Source organism: Canis lupus, chromosome 30, assembly GCF_011100685.1.
Source record: "Canis lupus familiaris isolate Mischka breed German Shepherd chromosome 30, alternate assembly UU_Cfam_GSD_1.0, whole genome shotgun sequence".
Taxonomy (NCBI): Eukaryota; Metazoa; Chordata; class Mammalia; order Carnivora; family Canidae; genus Canis; species Canis lupus.
In genome coordinates this window covers 40,157,861-40,181,768 of record NC_049251.1, presented here as the reverse complement: position 1 = coordinate 40,181,768, position 23,908 = coordinate 40,157,861, and the positions used below count along the sequence as shown (strand labels likewise).

Sequence of the window (23,908 nt, the reverse complement as noted above, 5' to 3'; positions counted from 1 at the left end):
CTGGTGGGCACGGCTGCCAGCTGGATTCTCTGGTTGAGAGGGGCTCCCAGCTATATCTCATAGTTGGGTGGGGCTATAGGACTATGCTTTGAGGCTTCCCAGGATCACTGTTCAGGCTTCCAGGTTATGTGTGGGGCCACAAGCTATGATCAACAGCTGGGCAGAGATGCTGGTTTGGCTACAGGCCAGACCTGCAGAGCTGCAGGATGGGACTTCATGGCTACTTGGGTTCTTTGGCTGGCTGAGACTGGAGGTAATGCTGAGCAGCTAGGAAGGGATGTGAATTGCTTCCCTGCCCTGGTGCAGCTACAGAACGGGCTCTACAGCCAGTACAGCCTGGTGACTGAGTAACCAATTCAGGCAGATCTGCCAACCACGCTCCTTGCCCAGATGGGACTATTGGTTTAGCTCTGTGATGGGGCAGAAATGCCATCTGGGATTTCCGCTCAGGAATCAGTCCAGTAGGGTTTGAGAACTGACTGCTGTCAGTCCTCATTGGCCTTTCTCTCTTTCTATTTGATTCTTAGTGGGTAAGCCCTGCAGATTCCCCAGTGATCCTCAGAGGGCAAAACCCACGTAGGCCTCCTATGATGTCCCACAACCCCAGGTGAGCTGATGTGCACTTTGGGCTCTTTTTGCACTGGAGAAACTATAGGCTCAGTGGGACCCTCTCAGGTTAGCACTGTGCCAGCCTGGGGGTGGGGTGATGTGGTCAAGAGTGTTAGCTCTTCCTTTTTTACCCTTCTAAGCAGTTCTTCTTGGTCTTGAGGTCTAGGGAGGGTACTTCAGCCTCACCCACCTTCAATTTCTGGTATTTTCTTGATGGTATCTCATCTATGGATAGTTGTTAGTTGGTCGTCTTGTGAGGGAACTGAAGTTGGCAGGAATCTATGTTGCCATCTGGTCACTGACACAATCAGTGCCATAGTACAGAACTAAGATCTTGTAAACAGAGACATACCACAAGGAATTAACACTTCTCCAAACAAGCAGAGGCATCATCTGCAGCGCTGTGCTTCCACTTCATAGTACAGGATGGTTGGTAATGTTTTAGTGCATTCCATTCACATCTCAGCAAAGCTCTGGACACGTAAAGTCCAAGATCAAGGGGCTACAACACTGAACTCCTTTGAGAACTCTTTTTTTTTGGTTTTCATATGGCTGCCCTTTGGCTGCCTCTTCACACAACTGTCCCTCTGTACATTTGCCTTGTGTTCTTGATATGAAGAGCTTTTACAATTAAAAAGAGCCAACATCACAGTTCAAAAATGGGCAAAGTATATGAACAGGCAACTCACAAAATAACAGAAATTGCCGGTAAACATTACAAAATGTTCAATGTTACTACTAATATAAAAATGAAGCATTTTCACCTCTCAATTTGGCTAAAACTCAAAAAAATGATGATATATGATATTGTGTAGACTGAGGGAACAAGGATATGCTCATAGGTAATCTTTGCGTAGGTTAATTTGGCAATGTAGACAAAAACTCTTAATGCATATTCTTTGACCCCGAAATTCTACTTCTCCGCATTTATTTTAAGAAAACATCAGTTGCAGGGAGAGTTGAGTATACAAAGATGTTCTTCCCAGTGCTATCTATAGTAAAAAACTAGGATAAATTTACATGAGTAATAAAAGGTCATGTGGAGCAAATCATTGCTACATAATGAAATACTTGGAAAGCCAGCAAAAAGTAATTTGCAAGTTTCTGGTGATTTAGAAAAATAAATAAAAACATGATAAAATAATATGTACAAGTATTACAGTATTTTTTATAAAGAAACTGAATGTATATGCACCAAAACCAACCCAGTGATTATCTTTTGGGTGGCAGGTTCAAGGTAATTTGTGTGTGTTTACAAAAATATCCATTGTTCTGTGTTTTCCAAATTCTTTTTCTCACTGAGAGAAACTTTCTAATTAAGAAAGAGAGGTTAATTGAAAAGGAGAAATGAGAGAGAAACAGCCAAGCCACCTGCTACTGCAAGAGAGCCTCAACACTTAGAAACACAGCAGTAAGCTGTGCGCACTGGCAGTATCGTAGCCAATGAGGTTTATCTGAGGTGCGATTATTGCTAATAGAAACACAGCAGTAGAGTAAAGGTGATAAACCTGAGATGCAGAGGGCGGGCAGAATCAATACATAGTAAAGAGTGACCTGAATACTGGTTTGGAAAGGGTGTCTCCGTGAGGAGTCTGACGATGTTCAGTCGGCTGGCTTGAGTAACTGAATGGGACATGAGCATCACTGAGAAGGAACGGAGGACACAGGCAAAGGAGCTCCTCTGGGTGGAAAGATTATGTGCTCAGTTGTGAACTTGCGACACCTCCTGTGCCTAAGATCTCCCCTGGCATGTGGCTTTGTTGGCCAGCAAAGTGCTAAGGTACAGTTCTGTAACTTCTTGAATAGATGCCTTACATTTGATAACTTTCGATTCCAGAAGACTGGTATCAGTGACTTGGACTCATCTATTTGCCTTTTGTATGTACAGTTTGTTTCTCCTGTTTTATGAGAGACATATACATTTCTTTTTTTTTTTGAGACATATACATTTCTAATTGGATATGATGAAAAGAATTGTGCTTCAGCAAAAGACTCCAAAGAGCCAAAGCAACTGTGTAAAAGAAGAACGAAGATGGAGGCATCATCTCCTGATTTCAAACTATAAGACAAAGCTACAGTAACCAAAACAGTATGGTACCAGCATAAAGACAGACACACAGACCAATGGAACAGAATTGAGAACCAAGAAATAAGGCCATGGGTCTATAGTCCACAAATATTTGACAGGAAAGCTAAGAATACTCAATAGGGAAAGGATAGTCTCTTCAATACATGGTGCTGGGAAAACTGGAAAAGTACCTGCAGAAGAATGAAATTGGATCCCTATCTTATACCACTCACAAAAATAAACTTGACATGGATTAAAGACCTAAATGTAAGACCTGAAACCATTAAACTCCCAGAAGGAAACACAGGGAACAAACTCCTTGACAGTGGGCTTGGAAAATTTTTTTTGCATATTATACCAAGAGCATAAGCAAGACAAGCAAAAATAAACAAGCAGGACTACATCACTTAAAAGCTTCTGCACAGCAAAAGAAACAATCAACAAAATGAAAAGGCAACCTATTGAATGGGAGAAAATATTTGCAAAATATATGTTAGATAAGGGGTTTAATATCCAAAATACATAAGGAACTCCTACAACTCAATAGTAAAAACACAAATCATTTGTGTGGAGAAGAAGAACATATATATGGCCAACAGGTATAGGAAAAGATGCTAAACATCACTGATCATCAGGGAAATGCAAATCAAAGCCACAATAAAATACCATGTTGTCCTTCTAGAAATGGCTATTATCAAAAAAATGAGATAATTTTGGCAAGGATATCAAGAAAAGTGAATCCTTGTACACTTTTGGTGGGAATGTACACTTAACATGGCCACTATGGAAAACAGTATGGAGGTTCCTCAAAAAACTGAGACTAGAACTACTACATGATCCATCCATTCCACTTCTATGTATATATCTGAGGGAAATGAATCACCATTTCAAAGAGATATCTGCACTCTCATGTCCACTGCAGCATTATTGAGAACAGCCATCACATGGACACAACTCTTAAGTGTCTATCACTCAAGACACGTAAGATGAATGGATAAAGAAAATGTGTTGTGTGTGTGTGTGTGTGTGTGTGTGTGTGTGTGTAATGGAATATAATCCAAAAAAGAAGGAAATCCTGCCATTTGCAACAACCCTGATGGATCTTGAAGACATGTTAAATAAAATAAGTCAGATGGTAAAGACATATACCATATGAGGTCTCTTACATGTAGAATCTAAAAAAGTTGAACTTCTAGAAATAAAGAATAGAATGGTGGTTACTAAAGCCTGGGGGCTAGAGGAAATGAGATGTTGGTTAAAGGGTATAAGAGTAGAAACTTCCATTTGTAAGATGAATAAGTTCTGGGGATGCAATATACAGCATTGTGACTATAGTTAACAATAATATATCATTTACTTGAAAGTTGTTAGGAAAGTAGTAGAGAGAGAGAGAGAGAGAGAGAGAGAGAGAGAGAGAGAGAACGAACACAAGAATACAAGGGGAGCAGCAGGGAGAGGGAGGAAGTTTCCTTCAGGGTGGGAGCCTGACTCAGGGCTCGATTCCAGAACCCTGGGATCATGATCTGAGCCAAAGGCAGATGCTAAACTGACTGAGCCACCCAGGCGCCCCTTGAGAGTAGCTTTCAAATGTTTCACCACACATGCGCAAAAGGTAATGATGTGAGGTGATGGAAGAGTTAACTAACTATAGTAATTGGTTTGCAGTATATATAGGTGTCAAATCACTACACCTTAAACTTCTACAATGTTATATGTCAACAATATCTCAAGAAAGCTGGAAAAAATAGAATTGCAATCTGCTTCCATCCTACAAACAATATTGCTTTCAGAGAACTGTGCTAAACACTGGAACTGCCAATATTTTCATTTTATAGAAGAATGTTCTGGTGTTTGACAGCCAAACAATATTTGGCTATTCTGTTAAAGATCTCTTCATTTTTGTACCCCAGGACCTTGTATGGTATCTGGCACAAAGTGCTACAGGTGACCGACCATAGTATGAACTGATAAATATCACTGCGAATCCCTTAGATCTAGACACTGGGCAAACCATGTAAAATAATGAGAATAAGTGCTGGTATTACCATCTTAGTTAGAAATTCCCTTGCCTCTTTTATGTCAGATGAGGAGAAGGAAGGGACATATGTTAAGGCGGTATTTACTGCTCCAGCTCTACTTCTGGAACACAGGGCACAGAACGGCACCAAAGGCTGTGCTGGAACTCTCTCTGGCCAGCAGGGACTCTACAGATATAGACTGACAAAAAATTCCCAGGTTATGGCAGGAAACAGAGTGAGATTTCTTGTCAGCTAGTATCTGAGAAGGTGAGAAAGCAGGAAATAATCAGACGTGTTCCATTTGCCTTATTGGGCAGATGTAGAATACAGCTTGTGGTTCTACCATAGGCATCACGAAGCCAACTAACACTGCATCACATATAAGAAAGCAACCTTTACCAACAGTGGCTCAAATCTGAGAGAGAGGGGCAGAGTTTTTTCTAAAGGACTTTGATTGTCAATCATCCTTTTTAAGTTACGGGAGATTCGGTTTGGCAGATTACATACACTGTTATTTTTTTCCTTTCTTAAGGATCTGGTAACTATAATAACATGTGAAAACGCATGCACTTTCTAGCGGAAAGCCCATTAGAATTACACTGAAGCATTTGGCTGGTCCAGAACGGCATATAGCTGTGCTGTCTGGTGGGAATCCAGGGCTGTTGCATCACGGGGCAGCCCAAGGGAGAAGGCTGGAACAGAATGGCACGTGTCAGCAGAGAGGGCGAGGTTCTACAGTGACCTATGGCGAGGTGGAAATTGAATGGGATCAAGCAACTGAGAGAAAGGCCAGGGAGGGTAAGAGTCAAGTGCTGTAAGATAAATGGCTGTGAACCTAAAGGGCTTGGTACTCTCTAGCAATAAATATGCTTGGGGAAAGAGGGCAGGCAGAGGGAAGGGAGAAATGAACAAAATAATCAAGAGCAAGAAGATACTGAATGAAACAACTGTTCTCAAGAAAGCACTATAAGAAACCAGAGGAGATTTATGAACTGTTTTGAGGCAAATGCAGAAGAGGGCATTCTCTTTTTCTCCTATTAACCTGCCATGAGCTTCAGAGCAACAAACTGCATGGATTTTGGAAACCAGAGATCAGTGCTGATCACAGAAAAGCTGCTGATAGGTGGGGCAGGTAACTGATGAACACCAAATGGAACTCTTTTGGGAAATCAAATGTCCTACCTGATTCAAGATTCATGATGGAAAAAAAGGATTCAGATGTCTGAATAGGAGAAAATGTCCCTGGAGAGAAGGTGACTTCAGAAGTGACCTTGAACAGGTGTCAGAAATCGCTACTATCTGCGTAATGGGAAAGCACGCAGGTTTTGGGAGTCCAGCTAGACCTGAGTTCCAATTCCAAATCTCCTACCTACTTTTGAATTTATTACTTAAACTTAGGCATGCATTTAATCTTTCTGAGTAATTTTCCCACCTACGAAGTCTGAATTAGAAATCCTACACCAACAGGGATGCAAAGCCTCTATTACAATACCTTACACATAATGAGTGCTCCATAAATGGTAGCTATTATTAAGTTTGAACCAAATTTAAAATCAGAGATGACCTGAAATAGGGGGATTCTCAGAAATTCTTGAGTTGGAAATAGTTGACAGAAAGTTATAAAAGCTTGAACGTTATATATTCTAACATCAAATATCTGAATATCAAGAATGACAGATGAACTCTAACTGTATTGCTTTTCATTAATGGGACCTTTCTTCTCTGGGGTACCAAATGTAGTGTATTTTCCACCAGGAATTTATGGATTTTGTTGTGAGAAACACTGCTGTCACATACACCCTGAGATTTAAATTATTTTAATATAACATTTTTTTTAAAAGAAGAAAGTTTGAAGAAATCTAGTAATTTTACCTGATGAGGTCCTGAACTCGACTGTTAAATGCATCACCTTGTGAAGGTTTGTTTTTCATTTCCTGTGTCGATATTTTTGGTGTAGCTGGCCGGCTGCTTCCATCTGGTCGATTGGCAATCAGACAGCTAAAAACCACAGCACTGACTTTGAGAAGTCCAGTTGTCAAACCTTCAAAAACTTGCTTATTTGTATTTCTTCCCAAAATAGCATTATTTTCATCTGGAACATAAACCTAGGTGGAAAAAAAAATAGAGTAATTGTATTTCAGAAAACCACCAGAAATGGACAGAGATAATATGGGAACTTTCTGGAATCATAAATAATTTTGAAATTGTAGAGGTGGCTAGCTAAATGTTTGAGTGTTGGTTCTGAAGTTAGGTTGCTGGTAAGTTCAAGTCTCAGCTTTGTCCTTACTAGTTGAGTGCCCCTGAGCAAGGTTACTACTTCCAAGTTCCACATTTCTCATTTATAAAACAGGGACAACGACAGTGCCCATATCCTAGGGTTCTTGTGAGGATTAAGTGAGCTAATTCACATAAAGTGCTTAACTCATGCCTACGTACTCAATAAATATTATTTATTCAATTGAATATATTAAACATTTGTAGGAGCCCAGAGAATGAACCAGTTGGTAAACTGATAAGCAGCATTGTTTTCTTGTTAAAGTGAATTATCAAAATATCTAAATTCCTCTATTAAAATGAAATTTGTATTTCTTATCACAAAATGACAAAAGAGTTTTTTCCTAATATATAGGGTCATATTCAGGTATCTTTGTGTATAGTTTACAGGAAGTAACGTGGGTAAAAGTTGAGACTAGGAGTTAGAACGTGGGCTTGGGTTCTGTCTCTGCAGCTCTGTGGTCTCAGACAAGTTCCTTAACCTTTCTGTGTCTCAGTTTCCTCAGTTATGAAATGAGAAAAATCATAATCGTAGCAGAAAATCAACATATGTAAATTCTTAGAACAATGTCTAGCACATAGGTAATCCAACTGCTACCCTTACTAGGATTCCAACTATTACCAGGAGGAACTAGTGTATACGGACATCAGCTCTCACAGAGAAGGATGACATAAGAAGCCAAGAGCTAGATACGTAATTACCAGGCTGGGGCTCTGTGCCCTTGGTCTGTGATGCCGGCTACGGATATGTAAGGGCTCATTCTTCCCAGGAAGAGGAGGGGCTGCCTCCTGAAGGCTTGAGTACCAAAAGGGGCAGAGACAATAAGCTAAGGGTGAGAAGAAAGGAGGTCTGGACTGGGAATCAGATGGTACTGTATTCGAGATTTGGTTTTTCCTCCAGCGGGTTACATGACTTTAATAATTTTACCTTTCTTGGTTTCTATATCTGCTGACCTGCTGGGACAACTATAAAGTGCAAATAAGATAATGAAGGGGGAAAACACCTGGCAAACTATTACATTTCACAAATGTACTTATTTGGGAACAACTGGCCTTTGCTTATTCTCACTCTACACCTGTACCAGTTCTATCGGAAGCTAGAGGAACAAATGATTATTGGATTAAAAAACAGGTTCTTTATAAACACAAGCAAATGTTCCTTCCATTCCTTTTGTTAATTTACATATTCCATGAAAATCACTTTTCTGAGAATAGCCTATTTAGGACTGTTGGCCATAAATGATCTCTGACCACTAAGTCAGTCCCAAGCCCAAGTAATTTTAGTAGAATCTTTCTGCAGTGTGTACTCCATTTACTGACGAAAGTTCCCTCTGAAACTCTAAAGTAGCTATAAAAGAGTCCACGGACTTCTTCAGACGGTGACTAGTGAAACCTAGCCTGTCCCAGTATAGAAGGTGGTATCCGAGGAATGGGGTTTGAACCTAGGATTTCTAAGTAAGTCGGGATGAGCTAGGTTATGCTGCAGTGAAACACTCCTCAAAAACGTCAGTGGCTTCAAACAATAAAGCTTTATTTTTCACTCACATGACATGTCCATCTGAGGGTGTTGTCCCTACTCTAGAGTCCAGGTAACAAAGCAACTACCATTTGTAGCGACAATGATCAATAGAGCTTTCTACGATGATCAAAGCGTTTCAGTCTACGCTGTTCTATATCTGCATGTGTCACTCGTGGCGGTTGAGCACTGGAAATACGGTTAATGTGACACAGACTGAATTTTTAATTTCAACTAATTTTAATTCTAAAGTGGTTAGCGTATCAGACAGTCCAGAGCACTGCAGGTCACAGTGGCAGAGAAGAAAAAAGATGTCGGCAAGGTCCTGCATCCACACTGAAGGCATCACCTGCTCACACCTTGTTGGCTGGAACCAATCCCCGTCCAACCCAACCACAGGGGAACCAAGAGGCGTCATCTTACTACGTACTTAGTAAGAGGGAGAGGGAGAGAAGCAGAATGTTCGGTGCACAGGACTGTTGGCTGCACGATGCTGTTTCTCCCATCGTGACTCTACGAGCCCCGTCACAGTTACCCTGTAGAGCAAATGAGGATCCTATTTACTTTCTTATGCACGTTTTTGGTTTCGGTTGGGTAGCTTTTTTTGAATGCTGAATTTCCTATTTATCTGTCATTAATTCATCATCAACCTTTCTGGTTCAATTGGAATTTCTCTCAAGTTCAAATACATCAGGGATTGTTGGCTCAGTGGACAGTGTTCCTGAGGCCGACCTGCTTGCTCTGTAGGCTGCTACGTGCCCCTCGCTTTGAGCTGGCCTTTCGTCCTCATCGTAAGAATTCCTCCCATCCCCTCCTGGGTTAGATTCCCTTTATTTCTTGGATTCCATGTCTTCTTTTTCTTCCCATTCTCTTGTTGAAGAATATATTCCAACAGCTTCCTAAGAAAGGGTGCATGGGAAGAAAAATTTTGAGACCTGTGTGTCTGTAAATATCTTTGTTTCATCCTTATACTTGAATGCTAGTTTGGCCGAATAGAGAATTCTAGGTTGGAACTAATTTTCCTTTGGAGTTTTAAAAGACTGCTCCACTGTTTCCAACTTCAAGCACTGTTGTTAAGAGGTCTGATCTAATTTGTAACGTTTTTGTACATGGCCTATTTTGTCCTCTCTGGAAACTTATAGAAACTTATCTCTGATTTCCTGTGTCCTGGTATACGTCTTTCTTCTTTCTTTCTTCCTTCTTTTTCTTCTTCTTCTTGTTCTTGTTCTTCTTCCTCTTCCTCCCCCTCCTCCTTTAGTTTGCAAAAACTCTGTGGTCTTTCTAATCTGTAAACCATGTGTTTCACTTATGGGGAAATTTCTTGGATTATTTCTTTGCTAATTTCCTCTCATTCATTTTCTCTGTTGGACTTTGGTCCTGAACTAAGCCTGTAATTTTCTTATATTCTATTTTCTCCTTCTCTTCATCTCTTTGTTTTTTGTCCTACTTTTTAGGTGATTTCCTTAACTTTATTTCCAGTCCTTCTACTGAGTTTTTCATTATATTCCAAATTTTCTGGAGGTTTTTTTTTTTTTTCCAATTTATTTACTTGAGAGAAAGAAAAAGAATAGCATACATCAGGGAGAGGCAGACGGACAGGGGGAGAGAATCTTTTTTTTTTAATTTTTTTTATTTTTTTTTTATTTTTTTATTTTTTTATTTTTTTTTTTTAATTTATTTACGATAGTCACACACACAGAGAGAGAGAGAAGAGGCAGAGACATAGGCAGAGGGAGAAGCAGGCTCCATGCACCAGGAGCCTGACGTGGGATTCGATCCTGGGTCTCCAGGATCGCGCCCTGAGCCAAAGGCAGGCGCCAAACCTGCTGCGCCACCCAGGGATCCCTTTTTTTATTTTTTTATTGGAGTTCAATTTGCCAACATTTAGCATAACACCCAGTGAGTGCAGGGAGAGAGAATCTTAAGCAGACTGCACTGGCACAGTACCCCACGAGGCTTAATCCTACCTCCCTGAGACCATGACCTGAGCCGAAACCTAGAGTTGGATACTAAACTAACTAAGCCACCCAACTGCCCCTAATTTCAGTAGCTCTTTTTGGCTCTCTGTATGTTTTTAGTTTTTTTGTTTTGTAGATACAGTATTTCTCATCTCTGTGAAATTATACTTTTTTAAGATTTTGTTTCCTACGTGGTCTTTGTCTCCTGTGAGTTCCTTCTCTATACTTTAGATTTTAAGCTTTCCTTAAATATGTAGCCACGTGTGACTTTCTGTTCACATGCAAGACTGATGGCTAGAGAGATTAGTGTATCACAACCTTGATCCAGTTACAAGCTGGATACATACTCTGCACGAAGGGCTTCAATCTGGGTGACTAACAGAGACCTAGCTTTCCCACTGGGGAATCCCAAGTATTAGTGTTTATATGTCTGTTCTCCTGTGTAAGTTCATTTCATTAGAATGAAATCCTTTATCTTCTAAGCCTGTAGAATATAACATGGCCTGCCCATTTCTACAGAGATTCACAGAAGAGGCTGAGTGGCTCATTACTTAAGAGAGAGATTCTCACTTAATCATTTTGTTTTTGTATGACTTTTTGTGGCTGTATACAGTGTCCTAATGCCTAGTGTAACTTTGGTTCAAACTCTTGTTTCCTGCCATGGCTGCAGGGAGCAGTCACTTGGCGATACACATGGCAGATGAATTCTAGGGCATCTAAACTGCCTCTTATTTAGACTATCAACCAATTACTCTCTTTCCAGCCTCATTCTCATTCTCATTTTCTGAGATACCTGGTGACTCTAATTCTTGAGCCTTTTGGGGTTCTGTAGCACAAATTTTCTCCTGGTATTTTTCTTCCTGTTAATTTAGGTTTTAGCTTTTAGGTAACCGTCTTTCAACTACCTGCTTTAGGGATTAAAACATATTTGCTTTCCTTTGCTTCCCATTCTTTTTTTGTTTTTGAGGGTTCAGGTCTGTATCTATCTACTATAATATTACTGGGGCCCCCAGGCAGAGAAAAATGTAACTTATGTGTTCGAATTCCCATGTTTTAAAATTATCTCAATAAATCCACCAAAATCACAACTTTTTCTTTTACACATTACAGAGAGAATATGAGAAATAATTTCAGGGTAATGTCAGGTTTCTTCATTATCACAAATTTTCACCATCCTTTCTTTTTAAGAAGCTTATACTGATTTTCTTTTTTTTTTTCTTGTACTGATTTTCATCAAGTATTTCAAATAAACAGGATGCATGTGTGTTTGGTAATCTTTCACTTAATTAGAAGTACTTTTAAGGTGCTCTGCTCACCTTAAGGGTCATTCAGACCCTACAGACTCATTTTACAATGAACTGTAACAAATTGTGGTTTTGTCGTTTATAGAAGAACAGAAAGAACAATACAAAAGAGAAAAGTGGTGACCATTTTTGATGCAGGCAGTAGCAAAATGTGACACTATTTCTGGAATCACAAGGAAGGGCAGATAGGAATACAAAAAGGCACTGCAATGTGAGAATCAGTTATTGCCTACATCTCATCTTTATTTCCTCTGAAATTATTATTTACTACATATCAGTATAACTGCTTATGCTCAAAATGACAAACTAAAGGTACCCCAAGGGGGTGGGGAGCTAAATTATGAGCCATACTCCCTGGGAGAGGTTGTAAGAGAAGGAAGGATGGAGACTAACATCTATGAGGTTTTTCTACTAAGCAAAACTGCTTAAGTATTTTTCTTGTATCATCACATTTAATTTTTTACAGATTAATACTTCAAATTCAGAGATATCAAGGACATGCCCAAGTTTCACAGTGAGTTAATGGAAGGTCTGGGAATTGAATCTGAGTTTATTAGACTTTAAAGCCTCTGTGCCATCTCTTACCCCAAACGGACTTCCTCCCATTGGGTAGCTCTTTTACTGAGGATTCAGCAGAAACTATCTTTAGCGGAGGGAGTGAAAATTGGTAATGGGCCTAACAGCCCTTCTCTGGGAGGGAGGGGAAAGGTGGTGGAGGGGGCCCAACTCACCTGGCCCCACAAACTTACCTCGGTACCTTTCAAAACATCCTGAACACCTACAAATTTGACCTGAGACTTAAAGAGAGAGCAGCTGAAATGCTACAGAAAGAAAAGTTTTTGCTTTTAACAAAGTAGGAAGACGAAAAAAAATAAGAAAGAATGAGGTGGGGGAGGGGAACCGCGAGTAGCCAGGGACGCGGGGCGGTGAGGCCTCGGGACAGGACAGTGCTCCCGGGGAAACCGGGCACCATGACAGGAGGGCCGTGGAGCTCAAGATGCCCGGAGTCACTGGAGGTCCTAACGATGAGGGTTAATGAGGTAGAAGAAAGAGTGAGTGACATAGAAGACAAGTTGATGGTAAGGAAGGAAGCTGAGGAAAAAAGAGAAAAACAATTAAGAGACCAGGAGGAAAGGCTTAAGGAAATAAATGTTAGCTTGAGAAGGAAAAATGTATACCTAATTGGGGTTCCAGAAGAGGCTGAGAGAGAGAGGACCACAAAGTATATTTAAACAAATCATAGCTGAGAACTTCCCAAATCTGGGGAAGGAAGTAGGCATTCAGATCCAAGAGATAGAGAGGAACCCCCCCAAATCAATAAAAACCGTTCAACACCTCGACATTTAATAGTGAAACTCACAAATTCCAAAGATAAAGGGGGAAATCCTTAAAGCAGTTCAAGACAAGAGAATCTTAATTTATATGGAGAGAAATATCACATTAACAGCAGACCTCTCCACAGAGACCTGACAGGCCAGAAAGGGCTGGCAGGATATATTCAGGGTCCTACATGAGAAGAACATGCAGCCAAGAATACTTTATCCAGCAAGGCTCTCATTCAGAATAGAAGGAGAGATAAAGAGCTCCCAGGATGGGCATAAACTGAAACAATATGTGACCACCAAACCAGCTCTGCAAGAAATATTAAGGGGGACGCTGTAAAAGAAACAGGGAGCCCAGATAAACAATCCACAAAAACAGGCACTGAAGAGGTATTATGATGACACTAAATTCATATCTTTCAATAGTTATTCTGAACATGAATGAGCTAAATGATCCCATCAAGAGACACAGGGTTTCAGACTGTATCAAAAAAGCAAGACCCATCTATTTGCTGTCTACAAGAGACTCATTTTAGACCTAAGGACACCTCTAGCCTGGAAATGAAGGGGTGGAGAACCATTTACCATTCAAATGGTCCTCAAAAGAAAGCTGGGGTAGCAATCCTCATATCAGGTAAAATAGAGTTTATCCCAAACACTGTAGTAAGAGATGAAGAGGGACACTATATCATACTTAAAGGGTCTATCCAACAAGAGGACCTAGCCCTAATGAGGGAGCTGCCAAGCATATCAATCAATTAACCAAAGTAAAGACATACTTAGATAATAATACACTAATAGTAAGAGACTTCAACAAGGCACTTTCTGCAAATGACAGGTTTTCTAATCAGAACATCACCAAAGAAAAAAGGGCCTTGAATGATACACTGGGCCAGATGGATCTCACAGATATATACACAACTTTCCATTTGAATGCAACTGAATACACATTCTTTTCAAGTGCACATGAACTTTCTCCAGAATAGACCACATACTGGGTCACAAATCAGGACTCAATTGATAGCAAAAGATTGGGAATGTTCTCTGCATATTTTCAGACCACAATGCTTTGAAACTAGAACTCAATCACAAGACAAAATTTGGAAGAAACACATGGAGGTTAAAGAGTGTCAACCAGGAGACTGGAGAAAAATTATTATTTTTAAATTTAATTAATTTAATTATTTTTTTGGATTTTATTTATTTATTTGTGAGAGACACAGAGAAAAACAGGCAGAAACAGAGGCAGAGGGACAAGCAGGCTCCAAGAAGGGAGCCCAATGTAGGACTCAATCCTGAGACTACAAGTTCATGCTCTGAGAGTGAATGAAAGAGGAGAGATCACAAGCAATACCAAAGAAATACAAACTATTTTAAAAATGTATTATGAGCAGCTATATGCCAACAAATTAGGCAATTTGGAAGAAATGGATGCATTTCTGGAAAACCACAAATTACCAAAACTGGAACAGGAAGAAATAGAAAACCTGAACAGGCCCATAACCAGGGAGGAAATTGAAGCAGTCATCAAACACATCCAAAGACACAAAAGTCCAGGGCCAAATGGCTTCCCAGGAAAATTCTATCAAATGTTTAAAGAAGAAATAATATCTATTCTACTAAAGTTGTTTTGAAGGATAGAAAGGGACCATATATTCCAAACTCGCTTTATGAGGTCAGCATCACCTTAATTCCAAAACCAGACAAAGACCCCACCAAAAAGGAGAATTATAGACCAATATCCCTGATGAACACAGATGCAAAAATTCTCAACAAGATACTAGCCAATAGGATCCAACAGTACATTAAGAAGATTATTCACCATGATCAAGTGGGATTTATCCCTGGGATGCAAGGCTGGTTTGACACTTGTAAGACAATCAACGTGATAGATCACATCAACAAGAGAAAAAACAAGAACCATATGATCTTCTTAATAGATGCAGAGAAAGCATTTGACAAAATATAGCATCCATTCCTGATCAAAACTCTTCAGAGTGAAGGGATGGAGGGAACATTCCTCAGCATCTTAAAAGCCATCTACGAAAAGCCCACTGCAAATATCATTCTCAATGGGAAAACACTGGAAGCCTTGCCCCTAAGATGAGGAACACGACAGGGATGTCCACTCTCACCACTGCTATTCAACATAGTCCTAGAAGTTCTGGCCTCAGCAATCAGGCAACAAACAGAAATAAAAGGCATTCACATTGGCAAAGAAGAAGTCAAACTCTCCCTCTTTGCAGATGACATGATACTGAACATAGAAAACCCAAAAGCCTCCACCGCAAGATGGCTAGAACTCATATAGCAATTTGGTAGCGTGGCAGGATACAAAATCAATGCCCAGAAATCAGTGGCATTTCTATATACTAACAATGAGACTGAAGAAAGAGAGATTAAGGAGCCAATCCCATTTACAATTGCACCCAAAAGCATAAAATACCTAGGAATAAACCGAACCAAAGAGGTAAAGGATCTGTACCCTAAACACTATAGAACACTTCTGAAAGAAATTGAGGAAGACACAAAGAGATGAAAAAACACTCTGTGCTCATGGATTGGAAGAGTTAATATTATGACAATGTCAATGCTACCCAGGGCAATGTACACGTTCAGTGCAATCCCTATCAAAATACCATGGACTTTCTTCAGAGAGTTAGAACAAATCATCTTAAGATTTGTGTAGAATCAGAAAAGACCCCAAATAGCCAGGGGAATATTAAAAAAGAAAAACCAGAGCTGGGGGCATCACAATGCTGGATTTCAGGTTGTACTGCCAAGCTGTGGTTATCAAGACAGTATGATCCTGGCACAAAAACAGACACATAGATCAATGGAACACAACAGAGAATCCAGAATTGGACCCTCAACTCTATGGTCAACTAATATTCGACAAAGCAGGAAAGATTATCCACTGGAAAAAAGGACAGTCTCTTCAATAAATGGTGCTGGGAAAATTGGACAGCCACGTGCAGAAGAATGAAACTGGACCATTCTCTTACACCAGACACAGAGATAAACTCAAAATGGATGAAAGATCTCAATGTGAGACAAGAATCCATCAAAATCCTAGAAGAGAACACAGGCAACACCCTTTCTGAACTTGGCCACAGCAACTTCTTGCAGGATACATCTATGAAGGCAAAGGAAACAAAACCAAAATGAACTACTGGGACTTAAGATAAAAAGCTTCTGCACAGCAAAGGATACAGTCAACAAAACTCAAAGACAACCTACAGGATGGGAGAAGATATTTGCAAATGACGTATCAGATAAACGGCTAGTTTCCAAGATCTATAAAGAATGTATTAAACTCAACAGCAAAGAAACAAGCAATCCAATCACAAAATGGGCAAAAGACATGAACAGAAATCTGACAGAGGGAAACATAGACATGGCCAACAAGCACATGAGAAAATGCTCCGCATCCCTGGCCATCAGGGAAATATAAATCAAGACCACAATGAGATCCCATCTCACACCAGTGAGAATGGGGAAAATTAACAAGACAAGAAATAACAAATGTTGGAGAGGATGTGGAGAAAGGGGAAGCCTCTGCACTGTTGGTGGGAATGTGACCTGGTACAGCCACTCTGGGAAACTGTGTGGAGGTTCCTCAAAGAGTTAAAAATAGACCTGCCCTACGACCCAGCAATGGCACTGCTGGGGATTTACCCCAAAGATACAGATGCAGTGAAACGGCAGGAAACCTGCACCCCGATGTTTATAGCAGCAACGTCCACAATAGCCAAACTGTGGAAGGAGCCTCGGTGTCCATGGACAGATGATGGATAGAGAAGATGTGGTCTATGGATACATGGAATATTACTCAGCCAATAGAAAGGACGAATACCTGCCATTTGCTTCAATGTGGATAGACCTGGAGGGTATTATGCTGAGTGAAGTAAGTCAATCAGAGAAGGACAAACATCATACGGTTTCACTCATATGGGGAATATAATAGTGAAAGGGATTATAGGGGAAAGGAGAGAAAATGAGTGGGAAATGTTAGAGAGGGAGACAAATCACGAGAGACTCCTGACTCTGGGAAACAAACAAAGGGTTGCGGAAGGGGAGGTGGGCGGGGGGATGGGGTAACTGGGTGACGGGCACTGAGGGGAGCACTTGATGGGATGAGCACCGGGTGTTTTTTTTTTTTAATTTTTATTTATTTACGATAGACACACACACACACACACACACACACACACACACACACACAGGCAGAGACATAGGCAGAGGGAGAAGCAGACTCCATGCACCGGGAGCCCGACGTGGGATTCGATCCCGGGTCTCCAGGATCGCGCCCTGGGCCAAAGGCAGGCACTAAACCGCTGTGCCACCCAGGGATCCCCCGAGTGTTATACTATATGTTGGCAAATCAAACTTCAATACAAACAAATGAAAAAAAAAAAACCACAATGCTTTTCTGGTATCTCTTCCATTAAAGAAAAAAAGAATTCCATCAGAGTTTTTTATTGGCCAAAAGGCAAGAAAATATATTTAAGGATTGCTGCGACAATTCTGGGTTAAATGTACTAATCTCATTATTCAGAAACTGTCAGTGAGGTTTGAGCATCAAATGTCACTTCTTCATCAGCCTCAAGAAAATAAGCTTATGTAAAGTAAATCAGATGTATTTTTACAATATTTTTATATTCTCTGTCCACAGTTGACAACTTTTGATTTTCTGTTTCTTTGGGGATTTCTACTTAATTTTAGAAACACCATTTGGTAGTTTCTCATAAAGTAAACACAAACTGAAAAGCTTCTCTAACAATCTTGCAGTCATATGAAGAACCTCGTGGCCTACAGGGGCCAAGCTTCCCTTGTTAGGCCTGCTGCCCTGAATCCTGGGACTTCACACCTAGGTCTGGAGGCTCTCACTGTGCTAAATAGTCTTTTTTTTCTCCCCATAATTTTCTAGTTTCCAAGAGTCTAAGTTAGCCCGACATTCAGTTCAGTCCCTCATCATATTTTTCCATAGAATTTTGTGCATGTATATGGGTATTTTCTCATTCAGTATTGTCCTTTCACTGCTCAGAACAGTTTTCTTTTGCTTGTAATCTTTGGTGAAGCCTTTTTTGTGTCTCATTCAAATAGTACAGAAATTCTCCTCATTCCTTCTATATAGATTTTTCTTTTGCTGGATTTTAAATCATTTAACAGCAATACTTAATAGGAAACCAATGTTTCATCTAGGGAAGAATTTCAAAATTGCCTAAATTATGATAAGGAGGGGCTTATCTTCAGTGAGACAAAAAAGCTCTTTCTAGTCTTCAAAAATGAGATTTGATAAAAAGAAACTTGCAGAAGGTATCTACACTGTAAAGGATAATGTATTCAGCGGAATACTCAATGCTATTGTCTTTTTTCTATGTGGATATCACTTTTACTTGCCAGAGGTAAGATAACTCATTAGCAGCCTGCTGTTTTGGGACACTTAGGAGATGAAAGGCATATCTAGAGTTCTGAAACATGTTTATAGACCAACACTGGAGTTTGAACTTCCTTCTAGCACCGTCGCTTGGCCAAGGGCACATTGGAAGTTGAGGGACCTGCCCTTTAGGAAAGGTGTGCTAGCAACATCTTCCCCTCCCCCTGCTCACTGCCCTCATCTACTGCACACCTGGCTTACCTGAGTCTGGAACACATTCCATTCTGTGGTGGGTGGTCTGTGAAGGGCAGGAGAGGTTACCTTCCCAGCATGCAGCAGTGCTTGTAACTACCGCCTGCTGGTGTGCACCAGGCCTGGCCTGGGAAAAAACAGAGCTATACAGCTTTTGGCTTTTCTGAATCTGTCACTCCTGAGGCAGAAAATCTAAAACCACAATTTTTCTCCATTGGATTAAAGGTTATTTCCTTTAGTATATTTCTTCAGAATACACGGGTGTGGTCAGTATCATACAATAGCAAATTATAGGTTGATTTTATGTACATATTCTTACTACGAAGTATCCCCTTCCTCTCAAGAGATTTTTGACCTTCATAAAATCTGCAGATATTTCATATAGTTTTAGATTTAGAAAGAACCTCACAATAAAATTTTTTCACTTTATATTTGAGGAAACCATGGTCCAGAGGAGGAGACTTTCCTGAGGATAAAGAAACCATCAGGATGGAATAAGTACTGTGCTGCTTCACTAAATCTACTCCAAGGAGAAATCCAATATTCATAGGACCAAGCCCTGAGGCAAAATTAAATTAAAAGTCATTATCACTCTTAAAAGGCAAATTCACATTCTTTATCCACTACTATCTCACACTACCAAAATGGTTTCAAAAACTTTCTACATTCATTTTTGCAACATAGAAAGATGGTTTCTTATTAAGTACAAATCCATCCTTCTGTAATGTGATTCCATGAGAGAGAAAATTAACCTGGTAATCCAGTGGTAATTCTACCCAACTAATTTTTAGTATTGTGAAATTGAGTTTATGTATTTTTAAGTTGTACAGTGTGTTTGTTCACAATGGTCTGTATATGAATTAAGTACATTGAGAACCAACAGAAGATGGTTTAGAAATAAAGGTCTGCCTCAAGAACCAAGAAAATTCTCAAACAAACAATCTAACAACCTTACATGGAAAGGAGCTAGAAAAAGAACTGCAGACAAAACCTAAAGCCAGCAAAAGGAAGGAAATCATAAAGATCAGAGCAGAAATGAAAGAGAAACTAAAAAACAATAGAACAGATCAATGAAAGTAGGAGCTGTTTCTTTGAAAAAATTAATAAAAATTAAAAATCTCTAGCCAGACTTACTAAAAAGAGAAAGAAGAATTATATGCCACAAATTGGGACAATATGGGAGAAATGGATAAAAATGCCCAACAAACCAAAGTCCAGGCCTAGGATGGCTTCACAGGGGAATTCCACAAAACATTTAAAGAAGAATTCATATCTATTCTTCCCCAACTATTCCAAAAAATAGAAAAGCAAGGAAAACTTCCAAATTCATTCTGTGAGGCCAGAATTATCCTGATACAAATGAGGTAGAGACCCACTAAAAAAGGGAACTAAAAGCCAGCATCCCTGATGAACATGGATGCAAAAATTATCAATAAAATACTAGCAAACTGAACCCAGTAATAATACATTAAAGACTCATTCACCATGGTGAAGTGGGACTTATTCTTGGGTTCCAAGGGCGGTTCAATCAATCAATATGATACACATTAAAAAAAAAGATTTTATTTATTTAGTTGAGAGAGAGGGTGAAAATGAAAGAGAGAGAATGCACAGGAGCAGGGGCAGAGGGAGAGGGAGAGGGGACCCTGATGCAGGGGCTGATCCCAGGACATTGGGATCATGACCTGAGCCAAAGGCAAACACTTAACGACTGAGCCATCCAGGTGCCCTGATACACCATATTAATAAAAGAAAGGATAAGAACCATATGACCATTTCATTACATGCAGAAAAAGCATTTGACAAAGTACAACATCCACTTATAAAAATCCTCAACAAGGTTTTTTTTTTTTTTTTAAAGATTTTATTTATTTATTTATTCATGAGAGAGAGAGAAAGAGAGAGAGAGAGAGAGAGAGGCAGAGACACAGGCGGAGGGGAAGCAGGGAGCCCGACGTGGGACTCGATCCCGGGTCTCCAGGATAACACCCTAGGCTGAAGGTGGCGCTAAACCGCTGAGTCACAGGGGCTGCCCTACAAGGAGGTTTAGAGAGAACACCTCAACATACCGCAACATAATAAAGGCCATATATGAAAAATCCACAGATAATATCATCCTCAATGGGGAAAACCTGAGAGGTTTCCCTCTATGGTGAGGAACAAGGCAGGGATGTGCACCCTCACCACTGTTATTTAACATACTACTGGAGGTCCCAGCCACAGCAGTCAGGAAAGGAAGTGAAATACAAGGCATCCAAATTGGCAAGGAAAAATAAAAACTTCACTATTTCCAGATGACATGATACTTTATATAGAAAACCTGGAAGACTCCACCAAAAAACTGCTAGAAATGATATACGAAATCATTAAAGTCACAGGATATAAAATCAATGTACAGAAATCTGCTGTATTTCTATACACCAACAATAAAGCAGCAGAAAGAAATTAAGTAGTCAATCCATTTACAGCTGCACCCAAAACAGGAAGACACCTAAGTAAAGAGGTGAAAGACCTATACTTTGAAAACTATAAACACCAATGAGAAATTAAGATGACACAAAGAAATGGAAAAACATTCCACGCTCCTGGGCCGGAAGAACAAATATTGTTAAAATGTCCATACTATCCAAAGCAATTTACACATAAAATACCAACAGCATTTTTCACAGATCTAGAACAAACAATCCTGAAATCCAACATAATCCTAAAACAAAAGATCTCGAATAGCCAAAGCAACCTTGAAAAAGCAAAGCAAAGCTGGAGGCATCACAATTCTGGACTTCAGGTAATGTTACAAAGCTGTAGTGATCAAGACAGTATGGTACTGGCACAAAAACACACACACAGATCTGGGATGCCTGGGTAGCTCAGCAGTTGAGTAACTGCCTTGGCTCAGATTGTGATCCCAACATCGGGGGATCGAATTCCACATTAGGATCCCTGCAGGGAGCCTGCTTTTACCTCTGTCTATGTCTCTGCCTCTCTCTGTGTCTCTCATGAATAAACAAATAAAGCCTGTAAAAAAAATAGACACATAGATCAATGAAATAGAACAGAAATCCCAGAAATGAATCTACAACTATATGGTCAATCAATCTTCAACAAAGTAGGAAAGAATTTCCAACAGGAAAAAGACAGTCTCTTCGGCGGATGATGTTGGGGAAACTGGAGAGCAACATGCAAAAGAATAAAACTGGATGACTTTCTTACAAAAATAAATTCAAGGGGCAACCTGGGTGGTTCAGCGGTTTGGCTCCTGCCTTTGGCCCCGGGTGTGATCCTGGAGACCCAGGGATCGAGTCCCACGTCGGGCTCCCTGCATGGAGCCTGCTTCTCCCTCTGCCTGTGCCTCTCTGTGTGTATGTGCGTGCGTGTCTCTCATGAATAAATAAATAAAATCTTAAAAAAATAAAATAAAATAACAAAAATAAATTCAAAATGGCTAAAGACCTAAATGTGAGACCTGACACCATAAAAATCTTAGAGGAGGCACACAGGCAGTAACCTCCACTTTGACATCAGCCACAGCAAATTCTTTCTAGATATGTTCCTGAGGCAAGGGAAACAAAAGCAAAAATAAACTTTGGGACTTCATCAAAATAAAAAACTTGTGTCCAGCAAAGGAAACAATCAATAAAACTAAAAGGCAACCTACAGAATGGGAAATGATATTTGCAAATGACATATTTTCAATAAAGGGTTCATATCCAAAATTTATAAAAACTTATATAATTCAACATCAAGAAACAAATAATCCAATTAAAAATGGGCAGAAGACACGAACAGACATTTCTCCAAAGAAGACATATAGACAGCTGAGAGACGTGGAAAGATGTTCAACATAACTCATCATCAGGGAAATGAGAATTAAAACTACAACGATACAATGGAATATTCCTCAGCCATTAGAAATGACAAATACCCACCATTTGCTTCGACGTGGATGGAACTGGAGGGTATTATGCTGAGTGAAATAAGTCAATCGTAGAAGGACAAACATTATATGTTCTCATTCATTTGGGGAATATAAATAATAGTGAAAGGGAATAGAAGGGAAGGGAGAAGAAATGTGTGGGAAATATCAGAAAGGGAGACAGAACATAAAGACTCCTAACTCTGGGAAACGAACTAGGGGTGATGGAAGGGGAGGAGGGCGGGGGGTGGGGGTGAATGGGTGACGGGCACTGAGGGGGGCACTTGACGGGATGAGCACTGGGTGTTATTCTGTATGTTGGCAAATTGAACACCAATAAAAAATAAATTTATTATAATAAATAAATAAATAAATAAATAAAATAAAAAAACAAAAAAATAAAACTACAACAAGATATCACCTCACACCCGTCAGAATGGCTAAAATCTGTTAACACAAGAAACAACAGGTATTTGGAGGACATGGAGAAAGGGGAAGCCTCTTACACTGTTAGTGGGAATGCAAACTAGTACAGCCACTCTGGAAAAACAGCATGGCGTTCCTCAAAAGTTAAAAATAGAACTACCCTATGATCCAGCAATCACACTACTAGGTATTTATCTGAAGGATACAAATGTAGTGACCCGAAGGAGCCTTTGCACCCCAATATTTATATCAGCAATGTCCACAACAGCCAAACTATGGAAGGAGCCCAGATGTTCCATAAGAGATGAATGGATAAAGATGTGTGTGTATATAGATGTGTGTATATATATACATATATATATACACACACACACACACATATACATACAATATACATACAATGGAATATTAGCCATAAAAAGACTGAAATCTTGCCATTTACAATGACATGGTAGATCTAGAGAGTATAATGCTAAACAAAGTAAGTCAGAGGAAGACAATACCATATTGATTTCACTCATAAATGGAATTTAAGAAACAAAACAAATAAGCAAAGGGGAAAAAAGAACAGAGAGGGGGGCAAACCAAGAAACAGACTCTTGAGTATAGAGAACAAATTGATGGTTACCAGACTGGAGGTGGGTGGGGGGGATGGATAAAATAGGCGATGGAGAGTAAGGAGGGCAGTTGTGAGAAGTACTAGGTGTTGTACTTTAGTTTTGAATCACTATATTGTACACCTGAAAATAATATTACATTGTATCTTAACTGAAACTTTAGAAAAAAAAAGTGACTGTCAAGACAGTGTCAGAGTAAGGGCAAAAATGTGTAAGGACTCCAAGAGCAGAAGAGGTTTCTAAATTATCGG

General features: G+C 39.8%; 1 protein-coding gene, 1 long non-coding RNA gene and 1 other non-coding gene across 11 annotated transcripts in view; 2 read left to right on the top strand and 1 right to left on the bottom strand.

Annotated features, from left to right (window-relative positions):
* SCAPER (S-phase cyclin A associated protein in the ER) overlaps positions 1 to 23,908 on the bottom strand; it is a 432,460-nt gene that overhangs the window by 67,103 nt on the left and 341,449 nt on the right. For all 9 annotated transcript variants that reach the window (XM_038581073.1, XM_038581077.1, XM_038581076.1 and 6 more), the window contains one exon: positions 6,568 to 6,800. In XM_038581073.1, the coding sequence (XP_038437001.1) occupies positions 6,568 to 6,800 (233 nt within the window). The remainder of the gene's footprint in view (positions 1 to 6,567; positions 6,801 to 23,908) is intronic.
* LOC119866949 overlaps positions 1 to 23,908 on the top strand; it is a 93,775-nt gene that overhangs the window by 14,014 nt on the left and 55,853 nt on the right. The gene's annotated exons all lie outside the window — the stretch shown is intronic.
* LOC119866954 lies at positions 2,024 to 2,163 on the top strand. The gene has a single exon (XR_005381906.1). It is a non-coding gene; the product is annotated as a U4 spliceosomal RNA (small nuclear RNA).